This window comes from Egretta garzetta, unplaced genomic scaffold, assembly GCF_000687185.1.
Source record: "Egretta garzetta isolate BGI_Z169 unplaced genomic scaffold, ASM68718v1 scaffold54, whole genome shotgun sequence".
Taxonomy (NCBI): Eukaryota; Metazoa; Chordata; class Aves; order Pelecaniformes; family Ardeidae; genus Egretta; species Egretta garzetta.
In genome coordinates, this window is record NW_009259313.1 from 640,767 (window position 1) to 656,657 (window position 15,891).

Here is a 15,891-nt window from a genome sequence, read left to right on the forward strand (position 1 = left end):
ATTAAATAACAAAAGGCCTCTGAAATCCTTACTATGCTCTTCTCCAAAGCTGACAGTGAATCAATGACACTTGTAAAAAAATGAGAACATGCATTATTCTAAACTAGGAGGCACTACCCTTTCTTGAGAGCACTGCAAAGACACATTTCTCAGGGGAATACTGAAAAAAAAGCATTATAAAAATCAGAGACTGAGCATTTAGTAGGATTCCAAGTCAGGCATGAGGGCAACACAAGGGTATTTCCCCTTTTCTCCCCCTTTAAAAGGAACACATTACCGTCTTCTGGCGAGTGAGGAGTAAGTTTTAGTTTTAAAACCACCATAAAGTGAGGGGCATGCATAGGACACTGCAAGTTTTGGATATATCATTCAAAATACCTCACTCATGCATGTGGCAGAAAGAACAGACAGGAAATACATCAAGCATAAGAGGTAAAAGATAAAAGATGCAGTATCCACTGCAAAGTCTAAGATTGAGGAAGGGATTTTGTCTTCCACTACAGATGAGTCCAAATAGAAATACAAATAAATAATAAACAACTATTAATTATTATAATTCTTTCCAGCATTTTATGATTGCACGTTATAATACCATGTTTGTTAGATCTCACATTCTTAGGAAATACAGATAAATGGTTGTTTGACACAGGCCCTGCTCCATTTTGTCATGTAAAATCCATGAACTTTCATTTGAACACGTGTCAAGGAACAAATTCAAGGTTTTACTATTCCTGAAAAACAGACCAGCATGAAGAGCTCATCAGTATAAATTAACACAGTAGATCCCAAATCAAGCATTCAACAATTAGTGAATACTAGTCTTTAATGTTCCATAGGCAAACTTGACTCTGGTCTTCTAGAAACATTTTGGGGGCATGACGACATGTATATTTACTTAGAATCATAGAATCATAGAATGTTTTGGGTTGGAAGGGACCCCTAGAGGTCACCTAGTCCAACCCCCCCGCAGGAGCAGGGCCAACCGCCCCGCAGGAGCAGGGTTCTTCCATAGCGTTTTTCAGAATGAATTAAACAGCCTCACATGATGGCCTGGCATGAGCAGGTTTTGGGATCTTTATTTCCACATCAATGACTTCTGAAACTAGAGTTAATTATGTCACTAGTAGGAGTGCTACAATACTCTGCAGAAGCCAGTCACTGAAAGGAAAAGAGAAAAATATTTTACAGGAAAAATGTCAGTTCTTTGGAGCTGGCAGAGGATGACTGAGAAGAAGGAACTGTGATTTCACAGTGTGAGGTTCCAGAAGGTAATTAATTGCTCTCACTACCTTGGGACCTGCCACCTGTGTTACCCTCACCCTGCTTCTGCCTGCATCCTGGTTCTGCTCCTGCCTGTTTCCCATCGCTGATCCTCTCCAAAGCTCCTTACCCTTGTGTGAGTGAGGTATCTTTCCTTTTGTGCGTGTGCACGCGCACTGCTTAGGAGCCATGAGAAAATATCCTTGCCGTCAGTTCTAACGCTTCCTTCTCAGCCTTCGCTGACAGCTAGAAGAAACACTTCTAAAGGACATTTAGCTCCTGTCCTGCATTCAGGGATGATGGGTGCTGTCCCTTTGGGGGGAAGGCATACCATGCTCTGTGCAGGTGAGATCTTTTGAGAATTTTGCTCCCAACATCTAACAAATGATTGTGAAATGCATTAGAAACAGATATATTTTTAGATGCTTGAAAATTGGCTAATTTTGGGTGCATGTTACTGGGAGGACCAAAAGCAGAGTGGCCTTTGTGATAAGTTTAAGTTTCTACTTCAAAGCATACAGATGATCCAAATCTTCATTGAAACAGTCATAAATTATTTTTTTTAGCCTGAGTAAAGCCACAAATTCCTTCTCTAACATCATCCCTCAAAATAAGCAAGTGATTTTTCTGAAATCTCCCACAAAATTTCAGACTGAGGCATGCATTCAGCATAAAAAAAAAAAAAATCTGAAAAGTTAAATTTTGGCAAGGTGATAAGCAATAAACAGGGTCTTACTCACTTTTTTTACAATCTCTTTACATATGCTTTTTTCCTCTTTCTGTAAATTTACGTATATATGCAAATATGCAAAAATGATAATGCTGTGTCACTTAAAAGATATTTTAAGAGCTGAAAGAATAAGATATGCAATTTTGAACAGTCATATGTAAAAACTGATGTGAACATATTATTTTAAACCGAACTAATGTTTTAATGCTCTAGCAAACACTCAATAATCTTTCATGATTTTTCTACCCCATTCAGTGATCACACTTCAACAGATTCAAAACAGTAGCCTAAAATACTGTGAAACACATGAAGTTGTTGAATAGGAATTTCAATGAAAACTACAACTCCTTGAAAATTACTGGCTGTTGAGGTACACATGCAAAAAGACTCATTAAACTGAAAGACAGTACAAGCTGTGGAAGATGGTGTAACCTTAGTTGTTCACTCAGGAGAGATGAAACTAGGATTTAAGTCACGTTTTTTAATTTGGAGAAATAGCTTATAAATGGAGAAGTTACAGCATTAGCTCGAAGGAGAAGGAGGTTCAGAAAAATGTTACTTTGTAAAACATTTTACAGTCCATTCTCACAAGAGTTTTCTTTTGGAAAAAATCAAATGCATCCTTTCCCTGAGATTAGTGAAAATTTTTTCATTCTGTTATGATATTGTTTTAAAGCTACCTATCTCATAACCCTTAGTAAACATTTCTTACCTGTGTCCCAATAGTCTCCTGGAAGCAGCGTCCAAGCTGAGTTTTAACTGAAACAGGAAACATATGAGGAATGGGTTGTTGATTTGTGTAAGCAGTATGTCCTTTCTGGGTCTTCTGATACGGAAGACCTTGGTAAGAGACCTGTGGATGTCCTGGCTGAGGTACTTTCGCTTTTTGTCCTGTTGATGTGCTGTCAATTCTTGAAACTTGATGGATCTGAACTGAAGCTTCAGGGGGATGTTTCACATGGATATTCACTATGTTAGGAGGGAACTTCACTAAAATAATTGAAGGAAAAACACATTAAAGAAATTGGTAATAAAATATGTCAAAAAAGAGATGATGGGCACCTCTAAGACACCTCCTTTTTGTACGTTAGAATTTTATAGAGTGCCTTGAAGTGACCAAAATATAGAAAAAGCCCAAATTTTGGGGTTAGACAGAAACTTGAAAGAACGCAGAGAGTCTCATTTACAAAGCAGAAAATGAAAACTCTTCACACAGGAAAGAACGACATTATAGCATTGTAAAGACTGCTAAATAAACATGGATGTCCAAATTGGCCGGTGTGACATTAATATTTGTGGTCATAGTGTGTAATAAGAATCCCATTCAAAGTTCCAGAATTCAAACTCCACTGGGTTATTTTTGGATATATAGTAAGCTTTATTTTCTTTTTCAGATCCATCATCTTTCTCTGGAACACAGAAAAAGCTTCAGATTTCATCCCTTCACCTTTATATACCTGCCAAGTCCTGAGTTTGCCCCTGCAATGCTTGCCAGCATCTCAACCATCTAAAACCACCACTCCCTTCACTGAACTATGAATTCAGGATTTGGCAGATAAAGAGGGAGGAAATGTTTTTCAGATACTTCCATTTTTAAATACAGTTGTAGCTTTAAGTCTGGGTGTACAGACTGAGACCCTCCAGTCAACTTAATGTGCACAGAAGTGTTTATGACCCTCAAGCTTCTTTTCATTGAAACACAAAACGCCCTTTAAACATATAACTCAAATCATTATTGGGGAGGGGCAGGGAAGAGATGTGTGCAAAAAGTTGTATAGCTTGTAAGCTACATAACAAAGTTCGCATTTACTGTGTCTGGCTGGGTCTCTCTCATCAGCACGTACTGCACAGACTATCTGAGGCCAGCCAATCCTTTAGATGTAACACCCCTTCCAAACGTCAAGAACCAACAAACATAATTTAACATACTTTCTCTATAATGCATACTGGATTGTTGAGTCTTCTCAACTGTTTCCTTGCCTCCAGGAGGCCAGACTGTTCTTTGGAACTTGGATTAGGCATTTTCAATTCTTATCTACAAATTTCAATCTCGGCTCCACTTCCCAGGAAGCGTATTTCATTTATTTTAGCTGCTTTAAAATTTTAGTGTTTTGTAGAAATTACTTTTGTTTTTTCACATTTTTTTTCATTTCTCTAGACACATTTTCAGTATTAATTGGCCTCACATAGAAATTCCTTAAAAGAAACAAACTTATTTTTACTCTGTCCTGCACTGTTTCATTTATGAAAATCTTCAACATATTGCAGACGGAAACATCAGGAATAAGGTAGCATGAAGTCAGCAAAATACAGCTGCAGGGCCTTAATGACTCTTCAGATATCGCCTGTAGCAAAAAAACACCTTCAAGCAAAATTTATGCTACATGAGTTCTGTTACAGGTAAACTCACGTGGAAAAGATTCAGTATTACAAGGAGAAGCAGTAAGGCCCTTCTTAGGCTATAAGACTGGTTTTGCAGGGCAAGACAAGACAACATAGCCTGACTGTGAAAAGAATAAAAATTGCCCCAACTTATCATACATTTTTATATATGAATAAGCATCCCTTCAACTAGTTTCTCCAGCTGGTAAATCTAAAGAATATGTTAGCCTTCAAAAGATATCATTGAATTGTTCTGCATTACTCTATCAATCCACCTAGAGATATTCCGATGTTGAAAATATCAAATTTAGGCTGGTTCCTCCCATGTAGTATTATCACCACAATCCTCTCCAGGTCTTGGATCACTGCCTAGATGTGCTGATTAATTTTTATTTCTGCCAGCCATTTCAGGATGAATTGTTTTATTCTTTCCTGGAAAGAAATGAAACATTCCTCTCTCCACAATCCAACATTCTCATTTGGGCATGGAAAGGGAAGAAAAGGCATTGTGACTGCTGATGGCTCTGATGAGGATGATCAGGAAAAAAAATATTCAAGATGTCAGACTCTTTAGCAATGAGAAACCTATCATGTCTTTTAAGACAGCAACTCTAAATCCAAAGAACAGCTATTATCTTAAAATTTTTTATTATGGTCCACCATATTGTCTAAAATAATTTGATCTGTAATTAAACAGTCACAGAAATCCCCTCTCACTCCCCCCCCCCCCCCCCCCTTTTTTTTTTTGAGTCAGAAAAGTTCTGGGGAGCTTTAGGGACTAATACTCCAACATGTCAGTGGAAACTATTTCCTTATGGACTGGGTAGCAGTCTCTAGAGAACAAATCCATTGAAAAGATGGAGCAGATACTTAAAAGCATTTATAAAATATTGTGTTTCCAGAAGGATACTGTCAACACTTCCTTCACAGCTATGTCCCTGTCTGAAAACAGAATTACTATGTTAGATTATATTTATCACAAACATATAACTAGTTTGGCCTCTTTTAGCAAAGTTATTCAGGAACTAGTTGCCAATAACTGAACCTCCTCACATCTTTTCCCATTTTTTTTTTTTTATTTTAAGGTAGCAGTCTTGGAGAGGTAATTGTAAAATTACACTTGACGAGTGAAGAAAAAAAAAATCCATCTGGGTATTCAAACAAACAAATTTCACACTAATTCATGTTGTGAAACTGAACTGCAGGGGTCTCTCCGTAAGGACAGGAGCTCACCCAGATAAAATGCTACCTAGAGTCATAGGACACACAGGAAACAAATTCAACGGTCCTCTTCAAGGTCATCAGAAGTTGTCACCTCACAAACAAGTATTAGGGGAAATGGAAACCTGAAGCTGACTAACTTTCTTTGACTGGGCAAGATTTGATTAGCTTCACAGCTTTTCTTGTTTCTGATCCTCTGCCTTCTTCACCACACTAGCAGCAGGAAATCCTTACCTTTTTTTCTACTATATTGTTAAATAGAACATTCTTTCCAGGTCATATAACTAGCCTGTCTACATTAAAAAGTTCACCACAAAATTAACTTACAGGACTCCACCAAATGACACTACAAAGATAAACATATTTTTAGCTTTACATCGGATTTAAATTTTGTTATGTTGAAAAGCCCTGTCTCCTCCCCCCACTAGTAACCATGGACTCACCTGCAACTTTCTATCTATGTGTACTGCAATTTATGGACTCTGTTCAGCCTCAGTCATTCTCTTTTCTGAACAGGTCTACACTCCTGGAAGAAGCCCCCTGAATTATCCTTTGACTCTGCAATCTGCATTAAATTCCACCATAAAGCGAAGTAAATTTACTTATAAGCTCTTTTCAATAGCGATATTATTTCTTATTATTTTAGTCATTGAGCAAAATACTTTCCATTCCTTCTGGTGAGCTCATGATTCAAGTTGCGGTGTCAAGGTTCAAACTACGTAGACAGATCGCTCTTGTTACTGGTTGGATACCCCAAATTAGTTAATAAAATCAACTCCAAAGGAAAAAAATACTGATCAAGAAAAAAGTTACCTTTTACACCTTGCTGTCCTGACATCGTCAGTGGTAAAGTATGAGTAGAGTGGATAATTTGCGATCCTACAGCCTTGTTCACCTGTTGTGGGTGATGGTACAGTTTTGGAGTATTGGCAGTCTGCACAGGGATCTGACAAAGTTTACCGGTGTAATTAGGAGGGCACTGGCATTTATCTCTAGAACTGCATTGGCCTCCATTCATGCATGGAAGGTGGCAAATAACTGAAATGAAAACAGAAAAAAAAAAAATTCCTTAATGACTTTAGCTTTAGTATTATCTGATCACATATCACACTGAAGTCGAGGAGGAAAGGAATAGGGCTGGGGCCCTTTGTTCTGACATCTGAAGAATAACTACCCATCTGACATGCACTCTTAATTGCCTTGTGGTAGAACCACTTCCCTCTCCCTCTTTGTGTTCTCTGCCTGGTTCACATTTTCTCGCCATGACAAACCTTCCTTTTGACCTCTGCCTGGTTTGCATCTTCTTTCCATGACAAACATGGCAAACAGAAACATTTCCCTTAGAAATCCCAGCTATTTTAGTTCATTATGCTATTAAGCAAGATGCTAAATTAATATGGTGCCTGGCTGCATCTCTTGTTCACACTTCGGTGTAGGTGTTCTTATTTAATCAGCCTCCCATTTCTGAAAATCTTGGGCCACCTACACTTCCCTGGAAGACCGGGGAAAAACTCACCAGAAAGTAGACAGTACCGGGGACAAATTTTATATTTTCACTGTAAGCCTTGGCTGTTCTCTGGAAAAACATACCTCATTGAATCTTATCTAGATTTTTGCTTAACATTTATCTCTCAGATAAAAGAAGCTAATTTGTATCCCCACCCAGGAAGATCATAAAAATGTCGAGAGATTCTACTCAAACGATTTCAGAGACAAATCCCAAAGTATTAAAATACTTTAACTCCAATATAAAGGCAAGGGTAATTCTGCACCAGCTAGTACTTGCACATTTACAGCAATATAAATTATCAGATGAAACATGAAAAATGTCAACATTGAATGAAAAATATTCCTTAACTCAGAGATACAAACAAGAATAATAGGAATGATTCGTCACTTTCTAAAAATAGGATGTGGGACTTTACAATCACCCATAATCCAGTTGAGCTGTCAACATTTTCAAGAACTAAATGATGTAAAAACAACAGGAGAAATAGTGTAAGTTTTTGTTTGACACAAACTAAGGTCATTTGTTCAGAAATCCAAGATTTTTTTGAGAAATAGCATACAGTATCCATTTGTCAGCTTTAAGATAAGATTCTGACTGTAAAAATAAATAAATAAGGACTTTGCAACAATTATGGAATTTTTCTGTATTGGTATTGCTCAGTCTATATTGAATTACAAGAAAAATGAGGAACTGTAGATAATGCAAGGTAATTAGGAACCTAGTGCTTGTTATTCCAAGTGATGTAATCTCTGGACAACCTCAGCCTATTGCTATTATTAATACCATAAAACATCAGTATTAGAAAAGGAACCTGTGTGTTGTGTGTCGCAAGAAGACAAAAGTAGGACATTCAGCAGCCCAAGGAGTTCCAACCCAGCTGCATAATTTGCTTGGCCCAGGAAGAGTGCTCAAGAAACAGCACAACCAGCCCAGCTCGTCACAGAGCACCCTCACATTATATTGGCAGGGTCCGGAACGGTGCTGCCTCATCACCAGAGAGGTCCACACACAAATGTAAACAGCCAGAATTGTTTTTCCACTCTGTTCTGCAAATGTATATTTAATATTTTTCCCCATCTTATCTTATATTTTCATTTCATATAAACTGACTGAAAGTAGTTCAAGCTGTAGCACTGTGCTAACTAAAAGTCCTAATTGACTTTGGAAGACCGTTCACGCCAACAACAGCCTCACTTTTTGGGTCCCAAAGCTGTTGGGACTTTATCTGACTGTATAAAAGACATCCTTACAGAATGGCTGTTACTTCAGGGCAAAAATGAAGGATTTTTGATCACAGCAGTAATCAATGTATGGCAGCTATCCCTCTCTCTCATACCATTTCTCCCTGAGCAGACACAAATGAGCAGGTTTACTGCAATGGCGACAACATACAAAGAAATTTAGGCACGTGTAAAGATCTGCTTGAGCAAGGTTGAAAGCTAAGGTGGTTTTCCTGCAAAAGTAACATTGTACAATTAAATAGTGTAAAGTAGCGTTAAGGGGATGGCAATTTGGTGTTTGGAAGAAGTACAGTGAAACAAAGGCAAACGGAAATAATCTCACTGAGGAATTCTTTGAGTGCAAGAAGCCTATCCCATAGATTTTCTTCCTGCCCTCTCCAGCCTTGAGGCAACAAGGTAACATGCAAAATACAGCTTTTCAACAATGTAAATATACCCAGTATTTCCATCAGAATAAATTACTTTCTTCCGAGCTCCTGTTTCTATAAGGCAGTTGGTGTCTGGAAGGCCATGTTGCATGGGTATCTCTGCATTTACTGAGCACTCTCCAGGCTCTCCTCTCCTGCAGGAGCCTGCCGAGCAGTGAATAGGCACGTGAAAAGCTTGGCTTTCAAGCAAACAAAAGTTTGTTTTAAAAATACTGGCAAGGAAAATACCAATAGAAAAGAGTTCATTCATGTCCCTTTTCATAACTACTTGCTCTGGATACTCACACAAATAACTTGTGCAAATAAGTGCGAACAAACGCCTCTGAAAGGTCTAGCATGATGTAAATAATGAAGAATGTTTAATTTCTCAGTATTTACATATGGCAGAAAATAAAAATTCCAAGCTGCCCACATTATCACGTGGTGCAAATCACTCAGTCAACTGATTTATCACATGGTACAAATCACTTAGTCGACATCTCTTGAGGTCTGGCCCAATGTACGAGAAATTAACTTTATACAAGAATACATTAAAACTACTCTAAGAATTTAAAATTCTGTAATAAAAAAATTAAAAATTCTGAAATATACAATTCTAAGTTATACTCAGCCATGTAAAAACAAATAGGATGTGATTGCCACGCTAACTGAAAACTTGATAATCTCAAATGGCAAATATTATGAGAACTTTAAAAAAAAAAAAGAGAAGAATGAAACATGTTCGAATAAAATACCTAATAATTTTAAATAGGCATAATCAGCACATACACCCACTAACTGCGATGCTTCCTCAGATAGTTTTTATGGCCAGGAGAAACGGCTACTTTTGATTATGACACCAGCGCTGGAAATCACAGGCACACAACTTCACAAGAGCTGGAATTACACAAAGACCATTTGAGAAAAGTGAGCTGAAGGAGAGTAAGCCTCCAAAAAGCCAGAGAAAGGAAACGCTACTTTTCCTTGACAAGGCTCTGGGAATCTCAGGTTAACAAAGACCAAAGAGCCCCGGGGAAAGGACCACTTAAGATAGGAACAGGATATAAAGCCAGGGTATGTTTGAACAGCTCAACTTCTGATGAAAGTTTTTTGCTTTGTTTTGTTTTGTCGTTGAGGTTAAAGAACTTAAACAAACATAATGGCTGAACACTGCCAGAGGCATAGGGCATACTCCTGACGAACCCCAGACCCATGTGCTGGGAGACACCATTAGAAGACACTGGGTTTGCACATATGTTCACAACTGGTATTCAGACAAAGGGTGCACTGGAGCCTGGTTCTCACTGGGCTGTTGCCATTTCCTCTGAAAAGGAAAAAAAAAAAAAAAAAAAAAAAGGAAATAAAAATATCCATTATGGTGTGAAATCCTCTAGCTGCTCAGACCCTGATAAAAATGTGGAGATAGGTCTGCACAAGATGAGAAGAAATTTCAGTTCACATGCCGGTATCTTACAAACAAAACAAAGAAAGCATTAATGGACCTAAGAAAGGCAACAAATTCTTCATTCAGATCTGCTGTAAACCAAGTCACTCAACGGCCTCTTAAGGATCAGCCAACATACAACTGAACAAATTTAACAATTTCTTAATAGAAATGAACATTCATCCTTTAGAAATGTAGAGACAGGTTTAAGGAATTACAGACATTTTAAGCATTCTTATCATCCTTGGGCAATTAATTGGTAATAATAAGTTTTGATATCCCTGGCATCCAAAGGCCTTAATTCTCCCCAGCCTGGCACAGCTTAGTGGGTATCGCTGCTCAAAATGAGCCAAGCAGAGAAGGTGCATCAAGGTGCCCCGACAGGTAGTCTCTGAAAGGCAGAATGCACAGAAAAGGAACATTTGCAACGTGAATCCTGTTAAAGCTGCCATGGCTACGGGTTGGAAACACAAGAATAGGGCATGAAATCATCAGCAAAGAAGCTAGAAAACCACTGATATACAGTTTGTCCGTGTAATTACATCATCTAATTTGTTTTCAAGATATTCAAACAACCTTGAACAGCTCCAGATAAACTAATTTAATCAAGTCCGAATGTTTCCATTTAATCAAAATAATGTGTAACAACACAACTTCCAAGCACCTAAATCCTCCTAATCCTTAAAAAATAGACCACACTTACCCAAACAAGCCCTTAGGATGGATGGAAACTCCCTTCCTGTAACCAGTGCTGAAGAAAATGAAGATGAGTTTTGAAATGTTCCTCATCTGACTCTCCAAATGCCTTTTTTTTTTTTTTAACACCTCAGGGAGCATGCAAGTTTCTGTCTTGCTTTCCCTCACCACCCCTTGCCTTTTCTACTTACACGCTATCTACTATTCAAGTGTAAGCACTATTCAATTACATCAACAGGCTCTCCAAGGAAAACCTTAAACTGCTCGTTAGATTACAATATTTCCACTAGATACATCATGAATCCGCAGATTAATTTTGTCTCCGAGTACTACATGGTTATCCAGGATTATTACATGCCCCACAGCTATTTGGGCATCTTTCTTCCATGCCGTTACTAAGCATAGAGAAAGTGCAGGGACTAGCACGCAGATCTCCCAAACACCATTTTTCATAGGAAAGAAGGGATGACATTCACTGAGGGGAAGCACACCAATACAACACTCTTATAATGTAGTGCCCCTAAACACCATACATTTTGAGTATAAATTGAAACCCAGAGGTACTGCTGTATATAGATCCATGCAATCACTCCAAACTTTCTTCTGCTTTCTGATTGCAGAAACTCTAACAGTAACCCACAAAAGGCACAGAGGCATGAGCTACAGCAATGATGCTATCCTCCAGTTCAGATTCTTCCCTATTCTCCTCCTTTTTTTTTTTTTTTTTTTTTTTTTTTGCACCACATCCTTCTTGGTGTCCCTCAATTTTCTAACTACTTCATCCTAAATGGTTTTCACTTCAGATTCCTTGTTGTAATTCAGAGGTGTTTAGAAATAATTCTATGTTCAGTAACCAAATAACTAGTTTATTTTTTAAAGTAGGATTAAGAGAATCTTGTTATTACAAACTTCTGCTTTGGGAAGCAGAGGGAGAAAAGAAAAGCAGCTTTAAAGTGGCCTTGATTTAATAGTATACCACCTCTATATTCACCTCTGAATTTATCCTAATGGTTGTATTTTGACAACTTTTAAGAGAAACATTCTATTGCAACAACCAAACACAATTTTTAAAAGTAAATCTGATGGTGAGAGCTCCAAAAGCAGATGAAAAATGTTCTTTTCTGCTCACCACTGCAAACAGGGAAGTGACACCCTGCTCATGGGAATAGCCTAGTTACCACCCACAAATCCCTTGTTACGTACCCCTGCTATTCACTGATCTAAAGAGCGAAGACAGCACCAGATCTGGTTCCAGACACAAGCAAGTCTGCAGAGATGGCTGCTCCCTGCTACTGCTGAGAGGGGAGTTTGGGTACGTGACAAATGGCAGCATGGTGTGGGGAATGATCATCATTCCATGATGTGCCTCCCCATCACAGCACTTTTTAATGAAATCTCTAGTATTTATTCAACAAGAAGGGAAAAACGTTTCGAGGCTCTCCTCTGGTTTCCTTTGTTGAATGCAATCTTGTGCATAAACAATGGCTTAAGTATAAGGCATGAACTCGGGTAGATTAATGCCCTATAATATGCATAGTAACATGCAATTGTATTTCAAGAGACACTTGTAAAAGTAAAGAGTGTTATTGGAAAATCAGTGCAGGAAAGGTGGGTAGAACAATAGTGCACGCTTTCTCAGTTGGGTACACCAAAAAGATACCAAGTGAAAAATACAGTGAAAGAGTTGTCATGTAGAAATCCCTCAACGAAGTAGTTTCACTTAGTCTACTACTAGCTTAATTAGTTTTAAATTAGCTTACACAAATACAGATTCCCCCAAACGGCATGAATTTAAACATATAATATTTTTACAACGAATAACTGTAAATTAGTAGGCATGACAGACAATACAATAGTATAGGTAAGGGGCATCCTTCAAAGAACATCCCTGCTGAAGTACTTTTCTTTATTATTGGAGACTGTTATCAGACTTCATGGATATAATTTGTGAACAACACCAAAATCTGGTTTGTTGATACAGTCCCAAAATTTTACTTCTCCTTATTCTGTGCTTCTGTAGTTATAATTATCATCAACATAATATATTCAAAGCTGTTACGCGTATGCCTTCACATATGAACTCCCAAGTCTTCATTCTTATTAAAAAAACCTACTTAAGAAAAAAATGCAGTAGTCATTTCAGTGGGTACATTAACGTTCAAATTTGTTCAGTGAGAAAGAAATAAAACAACTGAAAATGTTCACAAGTAGAAAAAACCTACTTCATGTCATTCAAGGTGGTATGTTCTGCTACACCAGACTTCTGACCAGAGTGATGCAGAGGAACTATATCAAATGTGGTCCCTTATACCATCACCTTCACGTTGTTTATCAGCAGATGCGTAAATATTATAACAAGGATCTTATTAACAATTTTTTTTTACTCTGTACACTACAATACACTAATAGAAATCATCCTTAAGTGGTAAACACAATACTGAAGGCACTGCAAGATGTTTCCTCTGGAAAGAAGCAAGATCTGCAACACTGCAGGGAAAAATTTCAAACAGGAACCTACCTCAAACCTAATGGTATGATAAGAAAAAATACGGAGCTACTAAACTGGGTTCTCCACTATTGTGAATTAACATGGTCACTGACTTCATTAGAAATTGCCTTATATTTTTAAACCATTATTAGCAAGGGATCTTGAACAAAGTAATGCAGCCCCACTTGGGAATGGGATCATAAGTACTGCTGTTTACCCAGACAAGGAAACCAAGTTATTGCTAAAATAAACAAGCTTTGTGCTGTTATTCCTGTCTAGATCACGCACATTTAAAAAAAAAAAAGTCTCAAAGAAAATCAAGAGAGTTAGCCACGAAGAATAGTCCTGACTCAAGTTTAATAGTTCCAAAATACAGTCTTTTCTGCACAGAAATATTATTTTCTGTAGGTAAAATTTTCTTACATTTACACTGATAAAATTATTAAAACCCCACCCCCACATAACAGTAGGGATAAATACAGAATAATGACATCTCTCAGGAATTATATATAATCACCTATTATTTATCTCTCTCTCTCCCTAGGGGTCATTTCACTGGTTTGCAGTTGAGTGCACATAACATTTCAAGACTGTTAACATTAAAGATGCAAGCAAACATCAGAGTCCAAGGATGAACTCAACTACTATGAAATTCTTGAGCGAGAGAATAAATCGCATTCAGGTAATGACAACTGTCTTTGCTCTGCTCTAACCCAACTGCAACCACTTGTGGCTCTGTCAAGAAGACCAAAGCAGCAGGCTGCCTCTAAAAATCCCAGAGCAAGGAGATCTGTGTACATGCCACACACAGATGTACACACCTGCCTTTCACATAAAACTACTTCTTTATCCAGAAACTACTAACAAGGATACATGAGTCTTTGAATGATTTTTTTGCTGCAAAGAGCACCCTAAATTTCTAAACATTATGAGAACATGGGACTTTTAAAAATGGGTTGCTCTAGGCAGAAGATAAACTGTCCTAGAAATGCATCCCTCGTTGTGTTACACTATGACAGAACAGATGAAATACTCGTATTTAAGTGTGAGGAATCCAGGCAGAGCAATTAAGGAGAAAAGAATTTTAGCCTCCATCTCCTGCCAGTGGTATAGTACAGCATTTGTTTTCCAATTTCCAAGGACATGCTGTTAAAAATGGTATGCCTGGGCCCTTTCTGAGAGGGACTAAGTGTTGTTGAGGACGAGATTCTCTTTTCCTCTACCTAAAAGGCTCATTAATGTAACCAGAAGGCTACTTACAGATCTCTCTCACACTTTGAAATTGATACATATTTTTGAAATCCAGTTTTTATTGATCCAACGTGGACCTACATTTTTGAAGAAGAGGAAAGAATATTGTATCCTTCCCACAAAACCTGAGATTTCTCCCTTTCAGCCCCTTTATTAAGATCACTGTCTTGAATTTAACAGCTCTCATGTACTAGATGGTACCTACATCTCCTCTGAAACCATCTCTAACCAGTAGTTCTAGTTACTAACATTCCAGATGTGTGATGCACATGTTGGACATTGCACACACAAAGCAAGTAGTTACTGAGTCCTTCTGCTTTGATTTTATCAGCAGTAACAATTTTATAAGTGTGTCTGTTGTATGTTATCTCCTGTACCACTACTGGGCTTCTTCTCATGTAATATTTAATATCTGCACTGGAATGTATTTCTATGAATTCTTTAGCTAGCCTTACCAACTTTCTGTATTTAATAACTTTAAATTTATACTTATCACCATTTTCCCCCCTTCCATTTGTCATCAGCGATCCCCCCATGTCCCACTCATCATTACAAAAGCAGGTTGCTCTCTTCCTTCTTCCTTGCTGAATCACGACTGAACACTTCCAAAAGTCATTCTAATCTTTTCATGCTTTTCCATATTTTTTTCTCCAAAGTAGAATTTTCTCCAATTCTACTTTTAATTTTCTTTTATCAAAGAAACCTTACAGAAGAAAAATCATATATGAAGATTTAGAGAAAAATGCAGGTAGCTTTGAGGATTGGATTCAGAGCACTGTTCTTAGCTTGAATCTAGTCTCACAACTGAGCTCAGTAGAGTTGAGAATCACTGAGCAGAACAGCAAGTAGTAGTCAACTAAAGCCATCTGGACAGGCATGATTTTACACTTTAAGATATGCTGCCAAGAATCCTAGGGAATTGCACTTGCTCTAGAAGACTTCTAAAAAAACTCCATGAAAGGCCATACTGCACATATTAAAATTTTTTTTAAAGAGAGACATTGCACTAAGGAAGCCCAACAGCTGTCATCATGCCTACGGCTATTTGAGAATTTATCAATTCAGTTATTTTTAAGTTGCTGCATGTTTACATTAATGAAGAAAAACCTTACAGTTATACTATGTCTTTTGCAGCCATTACCATTTTCAGGCTGCTGACAACATAGTTCCAAAATCAGGAACTACAACAGTTGGGTTTTTTAATTCTATTACAGATCTAGACTAATACATTTAAAATAAAATAAATGCCTAGAATGCAGTC

The 15,891-nt window shown here is 37.7% G+C and overlaps 1 protein-coding gene across 1 annotated transcript in view; it reads right to left on the minus strand.

Annotated features, from left to right (window-relative positions):
• Positions 1-15,891, minus strand: part of LTBP1 (latent transforming growth factor beta binding protein 1) — a 184,834-nt gene that overhangs the window by 105,422 nt on the left and 63,521 nt on the right. The window contains exons 4-5 of the mRNA XM_009636439.2: positions 6,407-6,631; positions 2,703-2,980 (exon numbers count right to left, since the gene is read on the minus strand). Of these exons, the coding sequence (XP_009634734.1) occupies positions 2,703-2,980; positions 6,407-6,631 (503 nt within the window). The remainder of the gene's footprint in view (positions 1-2,702; positions 2,981-6,406; positions 6,632-15,891) is intronic.